This window comes from Geotrypetes seraphini, chromosome 8 (assembly GCF_902459505.1).
Source record: "Geotrypetes seraphini chromosome 8, aGeoSer1.1, whole genome shotgun sequence".
Taxonomy (NCBI): domain Eukaryota; kingdom Metazoa; phylum Chordata; class Amphibia; order Gymnophiona; family Dermophiidae; genus Geotrypetes; species Geotrypetes seraphini.
Window position 1 is genome coordinate 43498943 of NC_047091.1, and position 24506 is coordinate 43523448.

Genomic DNA, 24506 nt, shown 5'->3' on the forward strand with positions numbered 1-24506 from the left:
TTTCTCAATGGAGGAGAGTAAACAATGGAGTGCCGCAGGGGTCTGTACTAGGACCAGTGCTATTTAACTTATTTATAAATGGTCTGGAAATTGGAATGAGGAGTGAGGTGATTAAATTTGCAGATGACACTAAACTGTTCAAAGTTGTGAAAACGCATGCGGATTGTGAAAAATTGCAGGCGGACCTTAGGAAATTGGAAGACTGGGCATCCAAATGGCAGATGAAATTTAATGTGAACAAATGTAAAGTGATGCACATTGGGAAGAATAACCTGAACCACAGTTACCGGATGCCAGGGTCCACCTTGGGGGTTAGAGCCCAAGAAAAGGATATGGGTGTCATTGTAGACAATACGATGAAATTTTCTGCCCAATGTGCGACAGCAGCCAAAAAAGCAAATAGGATGCTAGGAATTATTAAAAAAGGGATGGTTAAGAAGACTAAGAATGTATAACGCCCTTGTATTGTTCCATGGTGCGAACTCATCTGAGTATTGCGTTCAATTCTGGTCTCCTTAGCTCAAGAAAGATATAGTGGCACTAGTAAAGGTTCAAAGAAGAGCAACCAAGATGGTAAAGGGGATGGAACTCCTCTTGTACGAGGAAAGACTACAACAGTTAGGGCTCTTCAGCTTGGAAAAGAGACGGCTGAGGGAAGATTTGATTGAAGTCTACAAAATCCTGAGTAGAGTAGAATGGGTACAAGTGGATCGATTTTTCACTCCATCAAAAATTACAAAGACTAGGGGACACTCGATGAAGTTACAGGGAAACACTTTTAAAACCAATTGGTGGAAATTTTTTTCATTCAGAGAATAGTTAAGTTCTGGAACGCGTTGCCAGAGGATGTGGTAAGAGCAGATAGCGTAGCTGGTTTTTTAAGAAAGGTTTGGACAAGTTCCTGGAGGAAAAGTCCATAGTCTGTTATTGAGAAAGACATTGGGAAAGCCACTGCTTGCCCTGTATCAGTAGCATGGAATATTGCTACACCTTGGGTTTTGGCCAGGTACTAGTGACCTGGATTGGCCACCATGAGAACGGGCTACTGGCTGAAAAGCAGGCAGAAGGCAGAGAGGAGGTAAGAAGACCTCAGGAGAGAGACAGGAGGCAAAAGGCAGGGAATAAAAGTGATCCACAGCAGGGGCAGCGGCGAGAGTTAGCTCCGCCCACCCCCAAGCGTCAGCGAGGTCAGAGCCCGAACTCCCCCTTGAAAGGGGGCGGAGCCAACGGCGCCCAGCACACGCTGACCTGAACACCGGCTGAAAAGCAGGCAGAAGGCAGAGAGGAGGTAAGAAGACCTCAGGAGAGAGACAGGAGGCAAAAGGCAGGGAATAAAAGTGATCCACAGCAGGGGCAGCGGCGAGAGTTAGCTCCGCCCACCCCCAAGCGTCAGCGAGGTCAGAGCCCGAACTCCCCCTTGAAAGGGGGCGGAGCCAACGGCGCCCAGCCGTTCGGCGCGCGGCGAAGGCGAGCGGTAAAGGCGCTCGCCTTAGCGAGAGCGCCTTTGCGAAGGGCCTTGCAAGGGACGAGTATCTACTATCAAGTATCTACTATCAAGAACACCGAGGAGGACTGAACGGTAAAGAAGCGACAAACACAGAAGGTAAGGAAGAGACAGACGCCAAGGGAACAATCCCACACATACAATCAAGGTGAGGTAGAGCGGAGACAGCACACACAAAAGACACAGCAAGGCAAGTAACATAAGGAAGCAGCAGGCAAGGAACACAAGCACACACGAGGGAAGCAAGAAATGGAAGCCCAAGGAAGTCAGAAGGTGAGCTTTCCGGTCTTCTGTATCGGCTGCAATATGTATGACTACCTCCCTTCGGGGATCCAGGCATACATTTGCAATCGATGCATGGAGATGGATAGCTTGAAATGTCAGGTAAGACTATTGGAAGGAACAGTGATGGAACTCGAAGACAGAATCCGAGCACAGGAGAAGATTCTAGTGGAGTACAGCCCAAACGACGAGGTCAAGGAACTAGAAATGTTCATAGAGGAAGCTCATCAGCACCACGTAGAGATTCCAGGGCTGGAAAACTGTACTCAAGAAACCCATGTGAGGAGAGAAGACACCCATGCAAACACAGAAGAAACCGAAGACGAGGTAGGAGACAACCGCACACCAGGAGAAATAGTGAGAGCACAGGAAGACATCCCCCCACCCAAAGAACAGGAAACAATTTCAAGAGTATCATTGGAGGAAGAAGACTGGCCCTACTCCAAGGACGTGGACCTACGCCCCCCAAGGAACTCCCGAATAAAGAAGATGGGGATCATCGTAGGCGACTCCATTATACGACATGTGGACAGCCACACCGCAGGAGGAAGAGAGGACAGAGTCGTCACCTGTCTGCCTGGAGCAAGAGTGAAGGATGTGACCAACAGGATCTCCAGGATCATAGATGGCGCAGGGGGAGAGGACACCGCTGTGCTTATCCACGTGGGAACAAATGATGTGAGCGGGCGGAAGTATGACAGGGAAGAGCTGAAGGGCCAGCTCCGCTCACTCGGAAGACAACTGAAGATCAGGGAGGTGAGGGTGGCCTTCTCCGAGATCCTCCCAGTACCAAGAGCGGATGGAAAGAGACAAGGGGAATTGCAAGTAATCAACGCCTGGATGAGACGATGGTGCGAAGAAGAAGGCTTCGACTTCGTGCGCAACTGGACGGCGTTCTGGGGAAAAAGCAAGTACTACAGAAGGGACGGACTACACCTCAACAAGGAAGGAGCACGAGTTTTGGCAGGCAACATGAAGAAGGCAATCGAGAAGGCTTTAAACTGAAAGATAGGGGAAAGCCGACAGTCGACCACCGGTCGATGGCACGGATAGCAGGATGCCCCGACGAAGAAGCCAAGGACTACTACTCCTACACAAGAGAAGACGACCCCACAGCCAATAAGGGAGAAAAAGCAGGAAGGGACAACTCAGACACAGGAGAGGACGACCACACAGCAAACAAGGGTGATAACACAGGAGCAGTAAAGGATACCGTATTTGAAACTATAGGGACGGCCAAGAGTAGAAGGACCAAAAAGGTAACACAAAGGGAATTTAGATGTATGTATACGAATGCTAGAAGTCTAGGTAACAAAATGGGGGAACTAGAGACAATAGCGAGACATGACATATTGGATATCATTGGCATAACAGAAACATGGTGGAATGAAGAAAACAAATGGGACACAGTACTACAGGGATACAAACTGTATAGAAGAGATCGAGTAGGGCAGAAAGGTGGAGGTATTGCTCTATATGTTAAGGAGGGAATAGATTCTGTTGAAATGGTTACAACAGAAATGAAAGAGAAGCTTGAGTCACTCTGGATCAAAATTCCTGGTCAATATGGTGCAGATACGAAAATTGGCCTTTACTATCGTCCCCCAGGACAGGCGGAGGAAACTGACTCAGAAATGATGGAAGAAATCAAACAAGAATGCAAGACGGGCAATGTAATTGTATTGGGAGACTTCAATTTCCCAGGGATAGACTGGAAACTAGCAACCTCCAACTGCGGCAAGGAGGCCAAGTTCCTGGATGTGCTAGGGGATTGCTTCCTGGAACAAATGGTAAAAGAGCCGACAAGAGGCAACGCCACCTTGGACTTGGTCCTAAATGGCCTCACGGGACCGATAACAGAAGTGGAAGTCGTGGTTCCACTGGGAACGAGTGATCACAATGTAATCAACTTTAAACTTGACATCGGGAAAGGGAAACATGCCAAAACCTTAACCACCACCTTAAACTTTAAAAAGGGTAAATACGATCGCATGAGGGCCATGGTAGAAAAACGACTAGAGAAGAAGGTGGACAAACTTGAAACGGTAGATCGGGCATGGTCACTACTGAAAAATACTATCACAGAAGCACAAGATCTCTACATTCCGAGGATTTCCAAAGATCGGAGAACAAAGAGCAAAAGAGAACCGGCATGGCTTACCATACAGGTGAAGGAAGCCATAAAAGAAAAGAAGGACTCTTTCAAAAAATGGAAATGCATAAAGACAACCGAAGCCTGGAACAAACATAAAGATGATCAGAAGAAATGTCACAAGGCGGTGAGGGATGCCAAACAGGATTATGAGGAAAAAATAGCCCAGGAGGCCAAAAACTTCAAGCCCTTCTTTAGATACGTGAAAGGGAAAAAACCTGCAAAAGAGGCAGTGGGACCCCTGGACGACCAGGGAAGAAAAGGGTACATCAAGGAAGATAAACAAATCGCAGACAAACTAAATTCCTTCTTTGCGTCTGTCTTTACGAAGGAAGACACCTCAACAATACCTGAAGCGGAGAAAGTGTTTCCAGGAGAAATAGAGGACAGCCTCACCACAGTTGAAGTGGACTTAGACCAGATATACTATCAGATCGACAAACTTAAAAGTGACAAATCCCCTGGACCGGATGGAATTCACCCGAGAGTCTTAAAGGAATTGAAGGTTGAAATCGGAGAGTTATTGCACAAACTTGCAAACCTGACAATCAGAACTGGACAGATACCGGACGACTGGAGGATAGCGAACGTCACGCCAATTTTCAAAAAAGGATCGAGAGGGGAACCGGGCAACTATAGGCCTGTGAGTCTTACGTCGGTCCCCGGCAAGATGGTTGAAGCACTGATCAAGGATAGCATAGTCCGGCACTTGGACGCACACGACTTGATGAAACCCAGTCAACATGGATTCAGGAAAGGGAAATCATGTTTGACGAATTTACTCCAATTTTTTGAGACCGTAAACGAGCAAATTGATAGTGGGAAGCCTATGGACATAATATACTTGGACTTCCAGAAAGCGTTCGACAAAGTTCCACACGAAAGACTTCTCAGGAAACTACAAAGCCATGGCATAGAGGGAGATATACAAAGATGGATAGGCAAATGGCTGGAAAACCGAAAGCAGAGAGTGGGCATAAATGGGAAGTTCTCCGACTGGGAGAAAGTGACTAGTGGTGTACCCCAGGGCTCGGTACTTGGGCCGATCCTTTTTAATATTTATATCAATGACCTGGAGGAAGGAACATCCAGTGAGATCATCAAGTTTGCAGACGATACAAAACTATGCCGGGCAATCAGATCGCAGGAGGATAGAGAGAAACTCCAGAGCGACTTGTGTCGGTTAGAAACATGGGCGGAGAAATGGCAGATGAAGTTCAATGTGGAGAAATGCAAGGTAATGCATTTAGGCAATAAGAATAAGGAATACGAGTATACAATGTCAGGTGCAACTCTGGGGAAGAGTGAACAAGAAAGGGACCTGGGTGTACTGATAGATAAGACCCTGAAGCCGTCGGCACAATGCGCGGCAGCGGCAAAGAAGGCAAATAGAATGTTGGGCATGATAAAGAAAGGAATCTCGAGTAGATCGGAGAAAGTTATAATGCCGCTTTATAGGGCAATGGTCAGACCACACTTGGAATACTGCGTCCAACATTGGTCTCCCTACCTAAAGAAGGATATAAAACTGCTGGAGAGGGTGCAGAGACGAGCAACAAAACTGGTGAAGGGTAGGGAGAGACTGGAATATGAGGATAGACTTATAACACTGGGATTGTTCTCCCTTGAGAAAAGGAGAATGCGTGGGGATATGATCGAGACCTTCAAAATACTGAAAGGAATCGACAAAATAGAGCAGAGAAGATTATTTACACTGTCCAATTTGACACGGACTAGAGGACATGGAATGAAGCTGAGGGGGGACAGGTTCAGGACTAATATCAGGAAGTTCTGCTTCACTCAGAGAGTGGTTGACACCTGGAATGCCCTCCCAGAGGAGATTATTGCGGAATCGACCGTCCTAGGCTTCAAGAGCAAACTAGATGCATATCTCCTTAAGAGAGGCATATAAAGATATGGTGGACTATAAATTACGCCAGGTGTACACCTGGCGGGGCCTCCGCGTGTGCGGATCGCCGGACTTGATGGACCGAAGGTCTGATCCGGTGATGGCAGTTCTTATGTTCTTATGATGTACCATTGGTCTGACCCAGTAAGGCTATTCTTATGTTCTTACTTTGGAGGAAAGGCGGTAGAGAGGAGATATGATTGAGATATTTAAGAACATAAGCAATGCCTCCACTGGGTCAGACCCGAGGTCCATCATGCCCAGCAGTCCACTCACGCAGCGGCCCAACAGGTCCAGGACCTGCGCAGTAGCTCCCTATCTATACCCCTCTATCCCTTTTTCCAGCAGGAAATTGTCCAATCCTTTCTTGAACTCCAGTACCGTACTCTGTCCTATTACGTCCTCTGGAAGTGCATTCCAGGTGTCCACCACACGCTGGGTAAAGAAAAACTTCCTAGCATTTGTTTTGAATCTGTCCCTTTCCAATTTTTCCGAATGCCCTCGTTCTTGAAAAGTTTGAATATGTTTTGAAAGTTTGAAGAATCTGTCCCTCTCTACTTTCTCTATGCCCTTCATGATCTTGTAGGTCTCTATCATGTCTCCTCTGAGTCTCCGCTTTTCCAGGGAGAAGAGCCCCAGTCTCTCCAATCTTTCAGTGTATGAAAGGTTTTCCATGCCCTTAATCATTCATGTCGCTCTCCTCTGGACCCTCTCAAGTGTTGCCATATCCTTCTTAAGGTACGGTGACCAATACTGAACACAGTACTCCAGGTGCGGGCGCACCATTGCCCGATACAACGGCAGGATGACTTCTTTTGTTCTGGTCGTAATACCCTTCTTAATAATACCCAACATTCTGTTTGCCTTCTTCGCGGTTGCTGCACATTGTGCTGTTGACTTCATTGTTGTATCCACCAGTACACCCAAATCTCTTTCAAGGTTACTTCCCTCTAATACTAATCCCCCCATTTGGTAGCTGATATAAATGCGCAGGAGTAGAGTCTCTTTCATTTGAAATGAAGCTCCGGAATGAGAGGGCATAGGATGAAGTTAAGAGGCTCAGGAGTAATCTAAGGAAATACTTTATTACAGAAAAGGTGGTAGATGCGTGGAAGAGGTGGTGGAGACAGAGACTGTGTCTGAATTCAAGAAAGTCTGGGATAGGCACATGAGATCTCTTAGAAAGAGGAAGAGATAATGGTTGCTATGGATGGGCAGACTGGATGGGCCATATGGCCTTTATCTGCCATCATGTTTCTTCACTCCCCCTACCTTTTATTCTCCCTCCCACATCTCAAGCTTGATCTCCCCACACATCAGTGGAACAGACTCAGCTTATTCTGCATATCCCCTTGGCACACTCGGCTTTCTATGCCTCCTCCAATCCCTATGATACACACTCAACCATTCCCCATGGCATAACCTCAAGTCTTCCCTCACATCTCCCCCCAATACCACAATCACAACCTTGCTCTACCTCCACCTTAATCCCCATGGTACACATCTTGTTCTGTTTCCCTCACCATAGTTCCATGACACACTCGCTTTGCTCTGCCTCATTTTCAGACCCATGATATACAATGTAGCATCAGGTCTCTCCACCCACCCAAGATCACATGGCAAGAGAAGGAAGTGAAACGCTGCATATCACACCACTTCCTCCTCTTCTGCTGGCATAGACCTCACTGTATATGTGTTCCATGGAGCTGTACAGAGGCCCGCGCAATCCACAAAAACAATTGGACCTAGGCCAGCAGAAGATGAGAAAGTAGCCCAATGTGTAACAGGTCACTTCCTCTGTATTTATTGTACAATCTCTGTTGGGGAGAGGGAAAAAGACTGAGGAGAGAAATGATACCAGCGCCTTCACAGAATTCTGCATGGCAAGTGCAAAGTTCTGCACTTTCTGAAGAGGTGAGGAATTCTGCTTTGTGCAGAATTTCCCCAAGAGTACTAAAACCATACCTATATGCACACTTAATATGCTACTGACTGGCTTTGTGCTGGTAATATATAAAGATACATAGGAGGAAATATGTTTTTACTCAAAGAATAATTAAGCTTTGAAACTTGTTGCCATAGGATGTGGTTACAGTAGTTAGCATAGCTGGATTCAAGAAAGGTTTGACAGTTCCTGGAGGAAAAGTCCATGGTCTGCTATTGAGACAGACATGGGGAAGCTACTTGCTCTGAGATCTGTAGAATGGAATGTTGCTACTATTTGCGTTTCTGACAAGTACTGTGACCTGGATTGGCCACTGTTGGAAACAGGAAAAGACTGACCATTGGTTTGATCCAGTATATTTGTTCTTTTGCGCCTTTATAAAATAATTTTTTATTTTTTGTGTGTCTATAGTTTGTGTGTGTTGGTTTTTAATTGTATAATTTGTACATTACTTTAAGCCACTTTGAGTCAATTTTGGGCAACACAACACAGATGTAAATAGATAAACTTCATATTCAAAAGAATTTATTGAGGCAAAAAGGATTTTTCCCCCATTCTCAATGATTCAGCTGGACAAAGAACAAAAGTTAAATGATGAAATAAATACAGATAAACAAGTAAAACTGCATTAAAAATTCCTCACATTCTTCCTTTTGTGAGCTTTGCTTCCCCTTCTTCTCCTGCAGCAGCAGGCAAATAAGGACACATATGTGGGTTTTCAAATTTAAGCCCAATTTCTTTCTATATAAATATGTGTTTGTATTACAGACTACAAACAGAAGAACAGGGCAAGATGAGGGTTTGAAGGGAGAGATGTCCTTTCCCAGATACATAAACAGGGGGGGGGGTGTCTCCTCTGAGGCTCCTAAGTCTCTCCAGAGAAACAGAATGAAGTCCCTGTGCTGTTCCTGAACCCTTCCACAAAAGGTCATTCTGGTCTAAACACTCTGAGTAGACTTGAATAAAGAAACCAGGAAGGGTCCATGAGGGCAGCAGGTCTGAAAACTCAAGAGTTCTTGATAACCAAGTTATTAAAAAGCACCATTGGAATATCAGCATCTGTTACTGAACCACCATTGCCTCAGGGCCATACTCCCAGTGACCTCCAGTAGCATCCTGAACAGGATCAAGAAGTAGGAAACATCCTAATGTTTAGGACAGGCCCTTTCAAATGTGCTAATTCCATGGCTTCCAAGGTAGATTTCTGTTCTGGTAAGCCAGCTCCTGGTAAATAGAAAACAATGTAACGGGAGACAAGAACTACTGCTACCTGCAGAAGTCTATTTTCCCCATCCCTTGTGCACTGTCCTCCAGTTGGCAGTTGTGGATGCACAGCACTTCTTACCTGTTGCGTTCTCCTCTGCAGTCAGTGCCATGGTAGGAGAAGGAGGGCCACATTTGTGGGAGTTTTAAAATGAATGCCTATTTCACAAAGTTGGAGGGGGAGTAATATGCTTTTTTTGTCTTGGGCCCACCACTAGAATAATCCTGCCCTTGTGCAGAAACATTACTTCCAGTAACCGTCATTTCCACCGCTGCCTCATATACATTCTCTCCTCTAGTAATAATCACCTCCATTGTAAAGATATTCCCTCCCAAATTAGCTTCAGTTGTACCCCTGCCTCAGGGATATTCCCTCCCAGTAACTTCTGCTGATGCTTTATTGCTGTAGTGGTAGGGGTTTTAGTCCAGTAGGTCAAGGAAAGGTGGCAGACAGTTGAATGGGATGCCCTTCTTTCTATAATAAGATCCCTTTAAGTAGGCCAAAGAGGCAAGACAGTGAAACAGTGAGAGGGACAGACTAATGCCAGGCATGATCAAAATCCTGCAGCAGAACCTGATCAGAAACATCACAAAGGTTTCTTCTGCCCACAGCACTTACTTATGATCAGCTAATCGTGATTCCTCCTTTTTCTATATAACTCCATAGAGCTTGCGGTATCTAGCAAACCAGAATCACCCACTGATTTCTTAATCATTCCTGTATCCAGGAGGAAAGGATTGAAGGTCACTGCAACTTTACCCCTTGAAAGTCCTCTCAATGCTCCAGATCTTTCTGGCTGTCCTCTTGTGTGCAATGGGAAACTCCTGAGGATACCCTAAACTCTGAAAAGAGGACATTCACCAGGTAGTGAAATTAGCACCTCTCTGTAAGCAAGTCCCACAGCTCCCTCTATGGGAGGGGTTGTGCCTCAGAACATCACAGTAATGATGGTGGCTCAGTCAGAGGAGAAGAAACGACATGTTCTCACCCTCCTTATCTCACAGACCAGTAGTGTCAAACGAAGACCTTGGCAAGGGCATCAGCCCCAGCACTGGCTATCAGTGGCTTACTGGGGTGGAAAGCCACATCATGGATGGCCTCCTCGTGCTTCCTGCGGTGTGCAGTAATCTCCTGCATACATGTTCTGTTCTCCAAGCTCCAAAGACGCAGTGAGCAATCATGACCTAATGCAGAGGCAGAGATAAGCTTGGTTATAGAGGCCCAGACATACTGACAGAGTAAAAAGCATTAAGATAGAGAAGTTAATGTTCGTGAGGTTGGATAATATACATCAGGGTACAGAGGTACTCAACACTTATAGGGAAGGGAGGGGAAGAGTGTGTGACACATCAGACAAACATGGGGATCAGGGTGAGGGGTGAAGAGAGGAGAGAAAAGAGAGAACATACAAGGATACCAGATGCAAGCAGAATAGAAAAAGTATGAGGATAAGGAGATACTTACTCCCTGACATAAGGTAAGTGGCATTCGGATCCACAGCGAGGCACGTGACAGAATCCAGGTGGGCCACCATGGAGTGCATGACTTTACCTGTGAAAGTGCAGACCTCAGTTCAGAATAAAGCACAGCTGGAGTTGTTCTCAACTCTGAGCACAGTGCAGTTACTGGCCTCTTCTCAATCCTGATCCACAGATACCAGCCCTTAGCTCCCAGGACAGCATAAATGAAAGGGAAAATTAGGTTCTTACCTCCTTTATGAGAACTGTTACAGAAGGATGTCAATCATATCTTTTAGCTCCGCCTCCTTCCCAGTTGACTCTACTGCCACCATCAGTTTGTATCAAAGCAGTTGAATACCACTTTAAAGAAGCAAAAACAAAGGAGGGGAACAGGGAATTTTCCCTGATAAATCAAGTCTGTTCTGCTCTGTAAGAAATATGATAAACTGTTAACAAATAACACAACACCAATAACCCACCAGTCTGTGTGCAACCAGCAGTAACATAAATGGAGCTCTGAGAGTCTTATCCCATATCTAAGACTTAATTTTTTAAAAAAATTTTTTTTACAAACGCTATTTCTTCTCTGGCTGGCAAAAGAAAACCTCAGCTTTGGATACTAGTATGTATCTGTCTGAGGCAGAAAAAACAGGCAAATCAGTTGACAGGGTGGGGCATCTGGAATCCTTTGTCCTTCTGCAACAAAGAAAATTAACGCGATAAGAACTTAATTTTTTCTTGTACTGCAAAGGATACCAGATGATAGGTGATGTACCAAAGCAGTCCCTTGCATCTAGGGTGGGACAGCCAAGCCTGCCCTGAAACCAAGGAAACAAAAGCAGAATCATCCTGTGCTAGTAAATCTACTCTATAAAGCTTTGTAAAGGTATGCAGAGTAGACCATGTAGCTAATCTACAAATCACTTCGGGCAAGATCAGCTGGGCCTCTGCCTACGAGGAAGACACACTTCTCATGGAATGTGCTTTGAAAGAGATGGGCAACTGCTTTCCACAGCCAATGTAGGATGAAGAAATTGCTATTCGAATCCATCTAGAAATGGTTGCTTTAGAAGCTGGTCTGCCTCAACTGGCCTGACTGGTCAAAACAAAAAGATGATCAAATAGACAAAATTAATTGGTTTCTTCCAGGTAGCAAAGAAGAACTCTCCGCACATCCAGCAGTTTCAAGAGTTAGAACATAAGATTTGCCGCTGCTGGGTCAGACCAGTGGTCCATCGTGCCCAGCAGTTCGCTCACGTGGTGGCCCTTAGGTCAAAGATCAGTGCCATATTTTAGTCTAGCCTTACCTGCGTATGTTCTGTTCCAGCAGGAACTTATCCAACCTTTTCTTGAATCCATGAAGGATGCTTTCACCTATAACCGTTCCGGAAGAGCGTTCCAGGTTTCTATCACTCTCTGGATGAAGAAGAACTTCCTTACGTTTGTACGGAATCTATCCCGTTTTAACTCTAGAGAGTGCCCTCTCGTTCTCCCTACCTTTTCTTAGATGAGCTCTGAAACACAAGGGCCTAGAGGGTCTAGTCGAAATAATTTTCAGGGCTCACGGAGATCTCACCAGTACTATGGATCAACCTCTTATCAAAGATCGTATCAGGGATCAAGGTAAGGTTCGACAGAGCCAGGAGACATCAGGCCTCTGGATCTTGCAATACAGCAGCAGCACCTAAGAAAGCTCAATAATGCCAGGCCCTTAGCTGAGTCACCACAGATAGGCAGGCGGTGTTAGCTTTCTGGGATGTTTGGACTCAGACCCCTGGGTCCTGGATATAATTTGAGAGGGTTACAAGATAGTTTCATCAATTGCTGCCAGACCTTTTTATGGATTCTCCCACGATCTTGCGTCCTGGAACCAGAAGGCTGAAAAACAGGCAAATGCACTTCCTGATTAACATGGAAAGCCAAAACCACTTTTGGCAAGAAGGAATGAACCATACACAGGGAAATCCTAGTCTCCGAGATGTGGAGGAACAGTTCCTTACAAGAAAGAGCCTGGAGTTCCGAGACCCACCACACTGAGATGACAGGGACCAGAAACATGGTCTTGATCATCAAGTCCAAGAGAGAAGCATTCCAAAGGGGCTCATAGGGAGCCTTGGTAAGGCTAGACAGCACCAGGTTGAGGTCTCAGGAAGGGAACGGCTGCTTGACCAGCGGTTTGATGCTAAGAGCCCTTATCAAAAATCTAGTGACATCAGGATGAGACACCAAAGAGGAACGACGATCCCAGGCTCTAAAACAAGAGAGCCTGGCAACCTTGACTCGCAAAGATGTTACAGTGAGACCCTTTATCAAGTCCAGCTTGCAGAAAGGCAAGAATCACTGAGATCAGAGTCGAATAAGGGTCCACCTAGTACTGAGCGCACCAGTGTTGGAAAGCCTTCCATGCTTTAACGTAAGCAGAAACTGTGGACGATGATTTAGACTTGAAAAGGGTGTCAACAACCATAGCAGAATAGCCTTTGTGTTCTAAAATCCATGCCGTAAGAGAAAAAGTGATTCGGATCCTCCATGGAGACCGGACCCTGCGTAAGCAGATCTGGATGGGTGCTCAGCCAAAGGCTGCGATCCTTGCAAAGACGCATCATATCTGCATCTGTGAGGCCAATCTGGAGTCACCAAAATGACATGGCCCGGATGGACCTCAATCCGCCGAACAACTTTGCATTTCTTAGGCAGCAGACAGTCCACAGTCAGGCGCACAGAACTAGTAGCCGTGCCAAGTCCCGAAAATAAAAAAGGCTGACCTACAGGACTAGCCGAGCGTTTGGTCACCTACTTCAACATGAGAGGCTAAGCTAGATGCTGCTGCCTCTCCTGGCTGTGCTACATGGCACAAAAATGCTCTTGTGGTGCTAAATTTGTGCAATCCTAGCATGAAATCATATCAGGAGAGCCCAAGGACTCCATCCCAATACAGCTTGAGGCAAAAATTGCAGTTTTGAAGAAGCAGGAAGCTTTTGAAAAAAGAACGCTAAAAATCCAAGATGATTGCCAGTAAGAAAATCGCGATATTTTTTTACATTAAACAAACTTCAAAAATGGCAATTTTAGGATTTTTCAGGAGGTGGAATGCAGAGGGACATGCAGAAACCCTCAAAACTTTGAATTTCAAACCTCCCCTGATTCATCTCACAGGCTGTTACAGGCTTTAGTCACTGTGACCTGTGTTGAAAATGTTCTGCAGCCTGCTTCAGCTCTTTCAGTAGCTGGAATCAGAAAATCACTACCTCATGCTGAGAATGCCTCTGCAACGCTGATCTTTGGGCTGCCAGTCAGACTTTATGCCTGACTGTACCTCCACCCCTGCAGGCCGACAACCTGCAAGACACCGCCGAGTCTACAACAGATGCCAAACAACCTGCGCCCGAACCCTCATTCAGCAGAAAGAGAAATATGGGGACGGCCCCGAGCACCAATAAAGTAAATGTAGGCTGGCTGACAGGTACTACCAGGAATTGATCTGTCAACTGCAGACCTAAGTCTGTAAAATCTTATTGCAGGCAGAGCTGAATAATTGCTCCGAACACCAGAAACCCTGAAAAAGGGAGAAAAAATACAATGAATAAAATAAATTGTGGAGAGCAGAACAAGCACATTCCTGCAGGCATGAGTGCAGAAGAGAAAAGCTGTAGGTGGAGCTAAGCAGTCCAGTGAAGTACAGCAGAAGCACAGAGAAAGCATCCAGAGTGGATTCCTTCTGCAGATGGCATGCGGCCTTGCAGATACTACCCATCTGTCTAGAATGTCTCACCTATTGCACTGGAAATGGGAATTTTAGACCCCTCCTCCTTATTTTCCCTATAGACTTCAATAGCCTGTACTCACAGGCTGCCTGCCTGTTTCAGCTGCACACAGCAGCTGTGCGGAAGAGAGAAGACTGGATTCTGTACCTCTAATGCTGCAATCTTCAGGCTGACAATCTGGACAAAGTCAGACCCTGAACTCAATCCCCCAAAAAACACACCCGTTGCAATGGGGGGAGCAAAATAATGCAGCCGGCACCTGTTAAGCCTTCAGATCACCATGGGACCAAACAGCCTGCGCTAAAGCTCCTGATAAATCAGATATGTGAACTAGCTTCTACGGGAACAGACCCAAACTACAAAAGTAAAAAGCAGGCTGGCTACACAGGGTCCAAATGGTTGCCCTTCAAGCTGCAGGCAACTGCTATGAGAGTCTGCGTTCTCACTCAGGCAGAGCTGTCCCAGGGGATCCTCTGGGCAGGTAAGCCTCCAGGAAAAAAAATGGAGTAAAAGCTCCCAAAACAACAAAAGTTGTCAGAGCATATCATAAAACACCTTCTCAGTTTGCTTGTAAATGGAAAACACTGAAGGTGGCAGACAAGTCCACTGGGAAAGAGGTGAAGCAGAAATATATGATTAACATCTTTCTGCAACAGTTCGCAGAAAGGGGGATATTCACCTACCATCCAGAATTCTTTGCCCTTTGCACTACAATGCATATTCTTCCTTACCTTTCCTCTACTCTCTTGCATACCAAGGTCCTTCCAAGACCCTCTGCTTTCCTCTTCATCTGTTTTTTTTTTTTTTTTTTGTCCCTCTAAAAAACTTCCCCAATAGTATCTAGCCCCAACCACAACCACTGCCAATGTTAGTCCCAGTCAAACTGAGGTCTTCCAATGACCCTGAAACTTTCCCTTCAAGAGCATCTGGAACAAGATATTGATTCTATTAAGACCCAGAAACAAAAGGAAGTGTATATATAGCAGGATGTATGGGATGGCGCTCTACCTGTGCGGTTATCCAAGAAGCGGATGCTACGATCCTCATGTGCAGTAATCGTGACAGGTTCTGTTGGGTGACTTATCAGATGGTTGATTGGACTGGACTCTGAAAAACATGACTGGATTAGTAATGCAGCAATTGAAAAAAAAGCCACCTCACAATACTGTCCATATAATCTCTCCCACCTACATCAAGCACTCAGTTACCTCAGACATTGACTGTCACCTACCTTTTGTGGGGGGTGGGGGGGAAGGGAGGAGGAACAGAAGAGTAACAGGAAAATAGAGTAAATATTCCAAAGAGAAAACAGGGTGAAGTGATATCAAAGTTGACTCTGTAGATAGGCCCAGATCTATAGCTGACACTTTCTTTTTTCCTGAAGGCACCTCAGTACTTCATCTCTCAAAAGTATGCACAACAGTATATGAAGACAATTTTGATGGGAGAGGAGAAGCACTCACCTCCAGCATGCCAGGAGCCCAACGTTAGTAATGGGCTGGCAGCACGCAGGTCATATATTATGACGTCTCCTGTATGAAAGGATGCCACCACATGATCTGTGTCCACGCTCACAAAGGCTATAGATGTGGGGATTCCTTTTTCTGAGGGAGACACAGAAGTATATAACATGGAAGAACAATCAAACAAAGAAAGAGCAAGAATGTGGGAGGGAGAGAGAGCACCTCCCATGACAGTTATGACATTGAGTTGATTGGGATTGACACTGATGATTCAACTCTAGAACCCAAATATAGCTCTGTGAAGGTCTTCAGAGGAGCTATACAGGTGATAATGAATTACAGCACTATTTGATTTTAAAAATTAATTTATAGATTAAGGTAAAATGGGCTAAGAAACATAAAAAAACAAAGGCAGATAAAGACCATATGACCTATCTAGTCTTGCCTACCCTTGTCATCTACTATCCCTTTCTCTCCCTTAGAGATCCAATGTACTTGTCCCAAGCTTTTTTGAATTTAAATACAGTTTTCAGCTCCACCACCTCCACAGGGAGGTTGTTTCATACATTCTGTCTATCCCCTTTTACCTTCATTACATGCCCCTTCATTCCAGAGTTTCCTTTCAAATGAGATTCGTCTCATGTCTCTTTAAGCCATGAACTTACGGCAGCCATTTGGTAAGCAGCGTGGGCCGAGCGGGAGAGCGTAAAGCTTGCTCCTGATGTCCGCGCTGCTGATTTCTTTCACCACTGACCGGGAAATGAGGAGCCCGGAAGAGTGAAGGCTGCCACGGCAGGCAGGGAGGGAGAGAAGCCGGCTGGAGCTGATGGAAGAATTAAAAAAGGTACGGTACGGGGGGGGGGGGGGGCTTGTCTGGGGCTGGCTGGCTAGCCTGGAGCTGGCTGACTGGCTTGGGGCTGCCTACCATTAGAAGTGCCCACCACTTGATGTGCCCTGTACCCTGTCCCGGCCTACCACTAGACCACCAGAGGGGGGACAGGGCACACCATTTGGTTCAGAATTTTTTTTTCTTGGTTTTTCCTCCTCTAGTGGTGGGTGCGTCTTATGATCAGGTGTGTCTTATAGAGAAAAAATACAGTAAATCATATCTCCCTTCTCCTACCTTTCCTCCTAAATATGCATACTGAAATCTTGAAGTCTGTCCCCATACACTTTATGACTAAGACCACTGACCATTTTAGTTGCCTTCCTCTGGACCAACTCTATCCTGTTTATATCTTTTTGAAGGTGCAGTCTCCAGAATTGTACACAATATTCCAAATGAAGTTTCACCAGAGTCTTAAACAGGAGCATAATTAGTTACCTCCAGAATCTTTCAGCACACCACTAGTAACATCCCTTTCCTCAGAATGAGCTTCATTTACCACTACTATCTGTTGCCTTCCACTCAACCAGCTCCTTGCCAGTCTGTCACTTTGGAGCCCATACAGAAATGACTCAGTTCATTTATTAGATGTTTGTGTGGAAACGTGTCAAAAGCTTTGCTGGCATCTAAATACACCACATCTAACGCTCTTCCTCTAACTTACTCTCTGATCATTCAGTCAAAAAAATACTGAAAGCACTCAGTTTATGAGGTCTGTTCAAAAAGTTCCAGGGCTGATTTTATAAAAATTTATTATGCAATCTTACAACTTATTCCATTGGGTCCTCTTCAAAGTATTCTCCTTCCCTTCGTATACACTTTTCCCAACATCATTTCCACTTATTGAAACATGCTTTAAATGCATCTTCAGGAATTGCCAAAAGTTGCCATGTCGAATTTTGCTTTATGTCTTCAATGGTGTCGAATCACTTTCCTTTTTTAAATTTAGGAAACAACAAGAAGTCAGTAGGAGCCAAGTCAGGAGAGTAAGGTGGCTGAGGAAGAACTGTCATCACATTTTTTTGTGCAAAATGTTCCTGTTACCCCTTTTTATATTTGTAATTCGCTTTGAAACTATGTTATAAGCGTCTGTATCACATTTTAATAAACACGAAACATGAATTTTGACAGGGGCTTGAGTGGCCGCATTGTCAAGATGCAGGAACCGTGACTGCTCCCTTCAAATTCTCTCACGGAGTCGTTTCAACACTTTCAGATGGTAATTTTGGTTGACAGTTTGTCCTTGTGGTAGAAATTCAGCTGTCAAAAAAAACTGTTAACATCATTTTGACGTTCGACTGAACTTGCCAAACTTTTTTCGGTCTTAGTGATGCTTTGGTTCTCCATTGAGACGATTGAGAACATAAGAATTGCCGCTGCTGGGTCAGACCAGTGATCCATCATGCCCAGCAGTCCGCTCATGCGGCGGCCCTCTGGTCAAAGACCAGTGCCCTAACTGAGACTAGCCCTACTCTTGTTCACCAGGAACTTGTCTAACATTGTCTTGAATCCCTGGAGGGTGTTTTCCCCTATGACAGACTCCGGAAGAGCGTTCCAGTTTTCTACTACTCTCTGGGTAAAGAAGAACCTCCTTACATTCATACGGAATCTATCCCCTTTCAGCTTTAGAGAGTGCCCTCTTGTTCTCCCTACCTTGGAGAGGATGAACAACCTGTCCTTATCTACTAGGTCTATCCCCTTCAGAACCTTGAATGTTTCAATCATGTCCCCTCTCAATCTCCTCTGTTTGAGGGAGAAGAGGCCCAGTTTATCTAATCTTTCACTGTACGGCAGCTCCTCCAACACCTTAACCATCTTAGTTGCTCTTCTCTGGACCCTTTCGAGTAGTACCGTGTCCTTCTTCATGTACGGCGACCAGTGCTGCACACAGTACTCCAGGTGAGGGCGCACCATGGCCTGGTACAGTGGCATAATAACTTTCTCCGATCTGTTCGTGATCCCCTTCTTTATCATTCCTAGCATTCTGTTCACCCTTTTCGCCACCGCCGCTGCACATTGCGTGAATGGCTTCATCGACTTATCGATCTCGATCAGAACTCCCAAGTCCCTTTCCTGGGAGGTTTCTCCAAGTATCACCCCGGACATCCTGTATTCATACATGAAATTTTTGTTACCGACATGCATCACTTTGCATTTATCCACGTTGAACCTCATCTGCCATGTCGATGCCTATTCCTCAAACTTGATTATGTCACGTTGCAGGTCTTCGCAATCCTCCTGTGTCTTCACCACTCTGAATAGCTTCGTATCGTCTGCAAATTTAATCACCTCGCTCATTGTACCTATGTCTAGATCATTTATAAAGATGTTGAAGAGCACGGGTCCAAGCATCGAGCCCTGTGGCACCCCACTAGTGACGCTCTTCCAGTCTGAATATTGTACATTTACCCCCACTCTCTGTTTCCTATGCTCCAGCCAGTTTTTAATCCACGTGAGCATTTCACCCTCGATTCCACGGCTCACAATTTTCCGAAGTAGTCTTTCGTGTGGAACCTTGTTGAATGCCTTCTGAAAGTCCAGATATACAATGTCGACTGGGTCGCCCTTGTCTATCTGCCTGTTTACTCCCTCAAAGAAGTGCAAGTTTGTCAGACAAGATCTGCCCTTGCTGAAACCGTACTGGCTGGTCCTCATCAGACCGTGTCCGTCAATGTGATCAATGATGTGGTCCTCTATCAGTGCCTCTACTATCTTTCCCGGTACCGAGGTCAGACTCACTGGCTTTGGTTTCCACTTTATAATCAGCCCCATATCTCATCACCAGTTATCACTTTATCAAGAAATGTTTCATCTTCATCTGCCTGCTCAAGAAGATTCTGACAAATCATGACATGGTTGTTCTTCTGGTTGTCGGTCATTAACTATAGAACAGACTTTACTGCAACACGAGACACCCCCAACTTCTCTTTTAGAATGTTGTGGCATGAACCAATGGAGATGTTGCATGCCTCTGCCAATTCTCTAACAGTTAATCGCCAATTAGCGCACATAAGAACCCTCACTTGACTGTCTTCCAGTTCGCAAATCATATTCCACTGATTCACGACCACTTTTGAAGTATGAATACCATTCAAAACACCTTCCGTGATTCACGACATGCTCCCCATAAACCACTATCAACATTTCATAAGTTTCTGCAGTGGTCTTACCCAATTTAAAACAGAACTTCATGCTGTAGCGCTGCTCATAGAGGTCGCAAATGATGAAGCATAGCCAATCATGAAAATACACTTTCACAAAATCTGCTGTAGCTCGGAGACAAAATCAGATATCAACAAATGGAAAAAAGGAGGTTACTTGTGAGGTTTCAAGCTACTCAATGCTGCCTAGCGCGTCTCAAAATAAATTTCTGCTAGAACACAATTCAAACTGTCCTGGAACTTTTTGAACAGACCTCGTATTTATTAGATGTTTGTGTGGAACCGTAAGGCTTCACAAGAATCTAAATACACTACATCTAAAGTTCTCCCTCTAACTTACTCTCTGATCACTCAGTCAAAAAAATTGATCAGATTTGTCTGACCAGCCATGCCTCTATTGAAACCATGTTGCTTCAGGTCCTGTAATCCATTAGATTCCAGAAATTTCACTATTCTAGTTTTAAAAGCTTTTCCATTAATTTACTTACTACAGAAGTTAGACTTACCCTAAATCTAACTGTACTCTGAATCAGAGAGAAAAGTGATCCACCAAGATCACACGTAGAGTTAGTGGCAAAGCAGAATTGTGAACATGTGTCCCAGAATTTCTCTTCAATCAGCTGACTATTAGCTTGAATATTTGCCAGTGTTTCCCAGTTCTGTCCTGGAGGTGCACACAGCAGGTCGAGTTTTCATGACTGCCACAATGAATATGCATGAGATAAATCTGTATATATTTGAGGCTTCAATATATATCACAGTAAGCATGCATGAAATAATTTGCAATTTTGAAAATTAAAGTGGCTAAGCATGCCTCTGGCAGAAGGCTAGAAATACTGGGCTAGTCCATTCCCCTTTCCTCTTTTAATATTTCTAGTAGTACGATACAATACAGCTTCTGTATCCCCAAGATTAGAACTGCAGACTTCATGACCTAAAAGGGGTGCTCTGCCTTTTGCTGATCCCTTTTAAATCAAAGTTTGCCAAATCCATTTCCCACCCTATCTTACCCTTGTCTTTATTAAAGATGCCTAGGCAGGAAGGCTTTCCACTCGTTTCCCATATCCTGACTGTGCCATCAGCTGAGCAGGATGCCAGATGCTGGGTGGAACTGCTGAATGCCAGTCCCCAGACTGCATCTGTGTGTCCTTCCAGGATGCTAGTGAGAACCCCAGGATCTGTTACAGAATAAAAACATAACAAGTGAAGGCAGTTAGTTAGAAATAGAACAAAAAAATAAAAGAACAGCAATAAAAATGTATTCCTGTGTCATCAAAACAGAGGTTCTAAATGAGAAAACTGGAGATCTCCAGTAATCAAACGGGAAGTGGGGATTAATCAAGTAAGCATGGAGACATTTCTCTAATATTTTTACTTTGCTGCCATCTAGGGTCTACACTGAGAACTACTTGTGAAATGGCACTGAGAAAGAGTGCAAGTCCCAGCACATATATATTATGGGGTGGTAAAAAAACTGGCACTCCATTTTTAGGCAATTCCATTCCAGTGGTAAGGCACTGTCATCTTTTTCTCTTACTTCTCTTACACTGCACCAACACTTCTTTCTCCTAAATGATGCAGTGTAATGCATGAACTCCACAATGTTCTCTAGAATATGATACATGTACAGTTCAAACCCTGCACTGAGCCATATAGGAGAAAGAAACATTAGTATGGGCTGCTGGAAAAAAGAGCAGCTTATCATTCCTTCTCTCTCGAGCTGCACCATCCAGTCCAGACACATCACTGATGGGATCGAAGCATGCAGCCACAGTTGGGCTTGTGAAGGCTCATTTTAAATATAACAACCATTGCTGTTCTTTATGCTCTGTCTGCCCACTGGTCTCTTCCTGCCCACCCTTATCAGCTTTTTCAACAACTTGCCTTTAAAGTTACTGGAAGAACCCCCCCCCCCAAAATAAAAAAAAAATGGCCCAGCTGGCTGAAAACCACATGGAGGTATACACCAAAAAAATCAGAAAAGACAGTGGTGAAATCAAACAGTTTATTCACAAGGAGAATTAATAAGGAGGACACAAAATGGCTGTGTTTCGGCAAGGAAGCTTGCTTGAGGAGTCAGCATAAAACTTATTATACATCCTAAGCCAGGGCTGGGCAAACCTTTTGACTTGTGGGCCACAATGGGTTCTTAAATTTGACAGAGAATTTGACCAAGAGAATCTTTCCCTCCCTCCCATCTCTTGTACAGCAGAACCCTTGACCACCTGCCCCCACCGCACAGCCAAACCCCCGCTGACCATCCATCCTTTCCTCCCATTTCAAACCCCACCGACAGTGAGCCCTACATACTTCCCTTCAGAGCAGCGTCAGGCTGGCAGCCTTCTCTTGTTGGGGTCTTCTGTGTGCATCATCAGTGATGCAGCAGAGGGAATTCCCCGATAAGAGAAGGCCGCGAAGTAGCCTGTTTAGAATACTGCCATCCAGACGCTGCCCTGGAGGTAGGTATGTAGGGTTTGTGGTCAGCGGGCCAGATTAAAAAGCTAAACGGGCCGGATATGGCCCGCGAGCCGTAGTTTGCCCATATCTGTCCTAAGCAAACATACAGTGCAGCTAGAGCAGTGTATAGCAAATCAATTACAAGATGCAGCTAGTTAGGAATAGGTTTATAGAAGGTCAGCTAAAACTACCAGAACTTAGAACAAGTAAGCAGCAAGATGCTAAGTTATGCAATTTTTTCCATTCTTGGCTGGCAGCATGGATTTCCTGAGAAAACATCAGAACTGTCTTATTGCCCCATTTGAAATTTCTTTTTAAATTGGAGCATGTCTGGGTGCTTCATCTTCCAGGACCTTGATCCGTGCAAGGTTGGCTTTAGCAAGGCTTGGGGATTTGGAGTTACTGATTATTACATGAGAGTATTAAGTTATAAAGCTCTCCCATAAAGACCTCATGAAAAAGGATCCCCCTTTAGTTTCTTATGAAAGAATAGACAGTTTTGAAGCTCCCAGAACCTCAAAGAGGAGAATAACCAAATATACTCGAATATAAACCCATCCAAATATAAACCAAGATAACATTTTTTTCTCCCTTTATATTTAAGTAGTTCTCTCTCCTTCCTTCCCTTCCTCCCCACTGACATCTGACATTCCTGTTATGGCCGGCTTGCGAAAACTGCTTCTGGAACTTGCAGGAACTATTTTCAGTACAGAGACTACATGGGCATAAGTGTGGAAGAGTTTGGGAATTAAGAGTGGGTAAATTGGAGGTAGTGACAGGAGAGATTCAGTAGGTGTCCAAGGATTTCATGATTAGATGGGAGTACTGGGGATAACATAACATAGCATTGTGCTTATTGACCGCGTAACCAGAAGTTAAACGCGATTTACAAAAAGTTATAAAAGTAAACATGTTACATGAAATAAGATGATTCGTTAAACAGTCAAATGTTTAGAAAAAAGATAGGTCTTCAATTGTTTTCTAAAAGGGCCACAAGAATGGGTAGTAAGCAACAATATTCGGAATTCGCTGTCATGAAGAGCTGCCTGAGATGCCAAAGTATGATTTAGAAATTTCTTACTCCTGTAACCCTGGACAGATGGAAAATTAAACAAAGGATGAGTTCTTCTACTATGTCTGTATGATGCTAAAGAAAATCTATTGACTAAGTAAGAAGGAGCTGTACCATAAACTGCCTTGTAACAGAAACAGCCTAGTTTAAACAATACCCGGGCCTCCATTGACAACCAATGCAATTCGCGATAAAAGGGTGTAACATGATCAAAATTTTTCAGGCCGTAAATCATTCTGACCTCTGTATTCTGTATTATTGTAAGTCTTGCTAATTCTTTCTTGGTGACTGTCAGATAGATAATATTACAATAATCAAGAAGACTCAGTAGTAATGATCGAACCAGTAATCTAAAAGCAGTAAATTCAAAATAAGATCTAATTGTTTGCAATTTCCATAATGTGAAGTGGCATTTAAGCACTACAGCATCTATCTGAGCATGCAATGTAAGATGCTGGTATAAAATAACTCCCAAAATTTTAATCGTTGGATGAATTATATACTGAGTTGAATTTATACTAATAGAAGGTTCAGAAGAAATATTACTAGCAGTCGCCACGAAAAACTTTGTTTTGGAAGAGTTTCGTTTGAGTTTAAATTTTTGCATCCAGGAATCCATCTGTTTTATTACAATTTCAACTTTAGTGGTAATCTGGGATAGGGATGAAGTAAAAGGTATGACAATAGTAATGTCGTCAGCGTAACTAAACAGTTCTACATCCAGGTTGCTCAAACATGAGCCCAATGATGAAAGATAAACATTGAATAGTGTAGGTGAAAGTGGAGAACCCTGAGGAACACCACATGGGTTATTCCAGATTGAAGAAAGGTGGGTCCTAAACCTAACTTGGTACAATCTGGACTCCAGAAAACCTTTGAACCAGGAGTAAACATTTCCTTGAAGGCCCAGAGTATCCAAACAAATTAATAAAGTAGGATGATCTACTAGATCAAAGGTGCTGCTAAGATCGAATTGAAGCACTAGTGCGCTTTTGCCTTTACTTAGAAGGCTTATTAAATAATCCAATAATGCAGCTATCACTGTTTTGGTGCTGAAGTAGGATCTAAATCCTAATTGTGAATCATGGAGTAGAGTGTGTTGCTCAAGATGTTTGGTCAACTGGATATGAACCAGACCTTCCAGCAGACAAATAGATTCCTTAATATTTTTTATTATTAGGGTAATT

General features: G+C 44.4%; 1 protein-coding gene across 1 annotated transcript in view; it reads right to left on the reverse strand.

The window, feature by feature from the left end:
- Positions 1–8295: 8295 nt before the first annotated feature.
- Positions 8296–24506, reverse strand: part of STRN4 (striatin 4) — a 182958-nt gene continuing 166747 nt past the window's right edge. The window contains exons 13-17 of the mRNA XM_033953901.1: positions 20801–20968; positions 15744–15884; positions 15289–15387; positions 10521–10607; positions 8296–10240 (exon numbers count right to left, since the gene is read on the reverse strand). Coding sequence (XP_033809792.1) covers positions 10071–10240; positions 10521–10607; positions 15289–15387; positions 15744–15884; positions 20801–20968 — 665 coding nt within the window. The 3' untranslated portion in view covers positions 8296–10070. The remainder of the gene's footprint in view (positions 10241–10520; positions 10608–15288; positions 15388–15743; positions 15885–20800; positions 20969–24506) is intronic.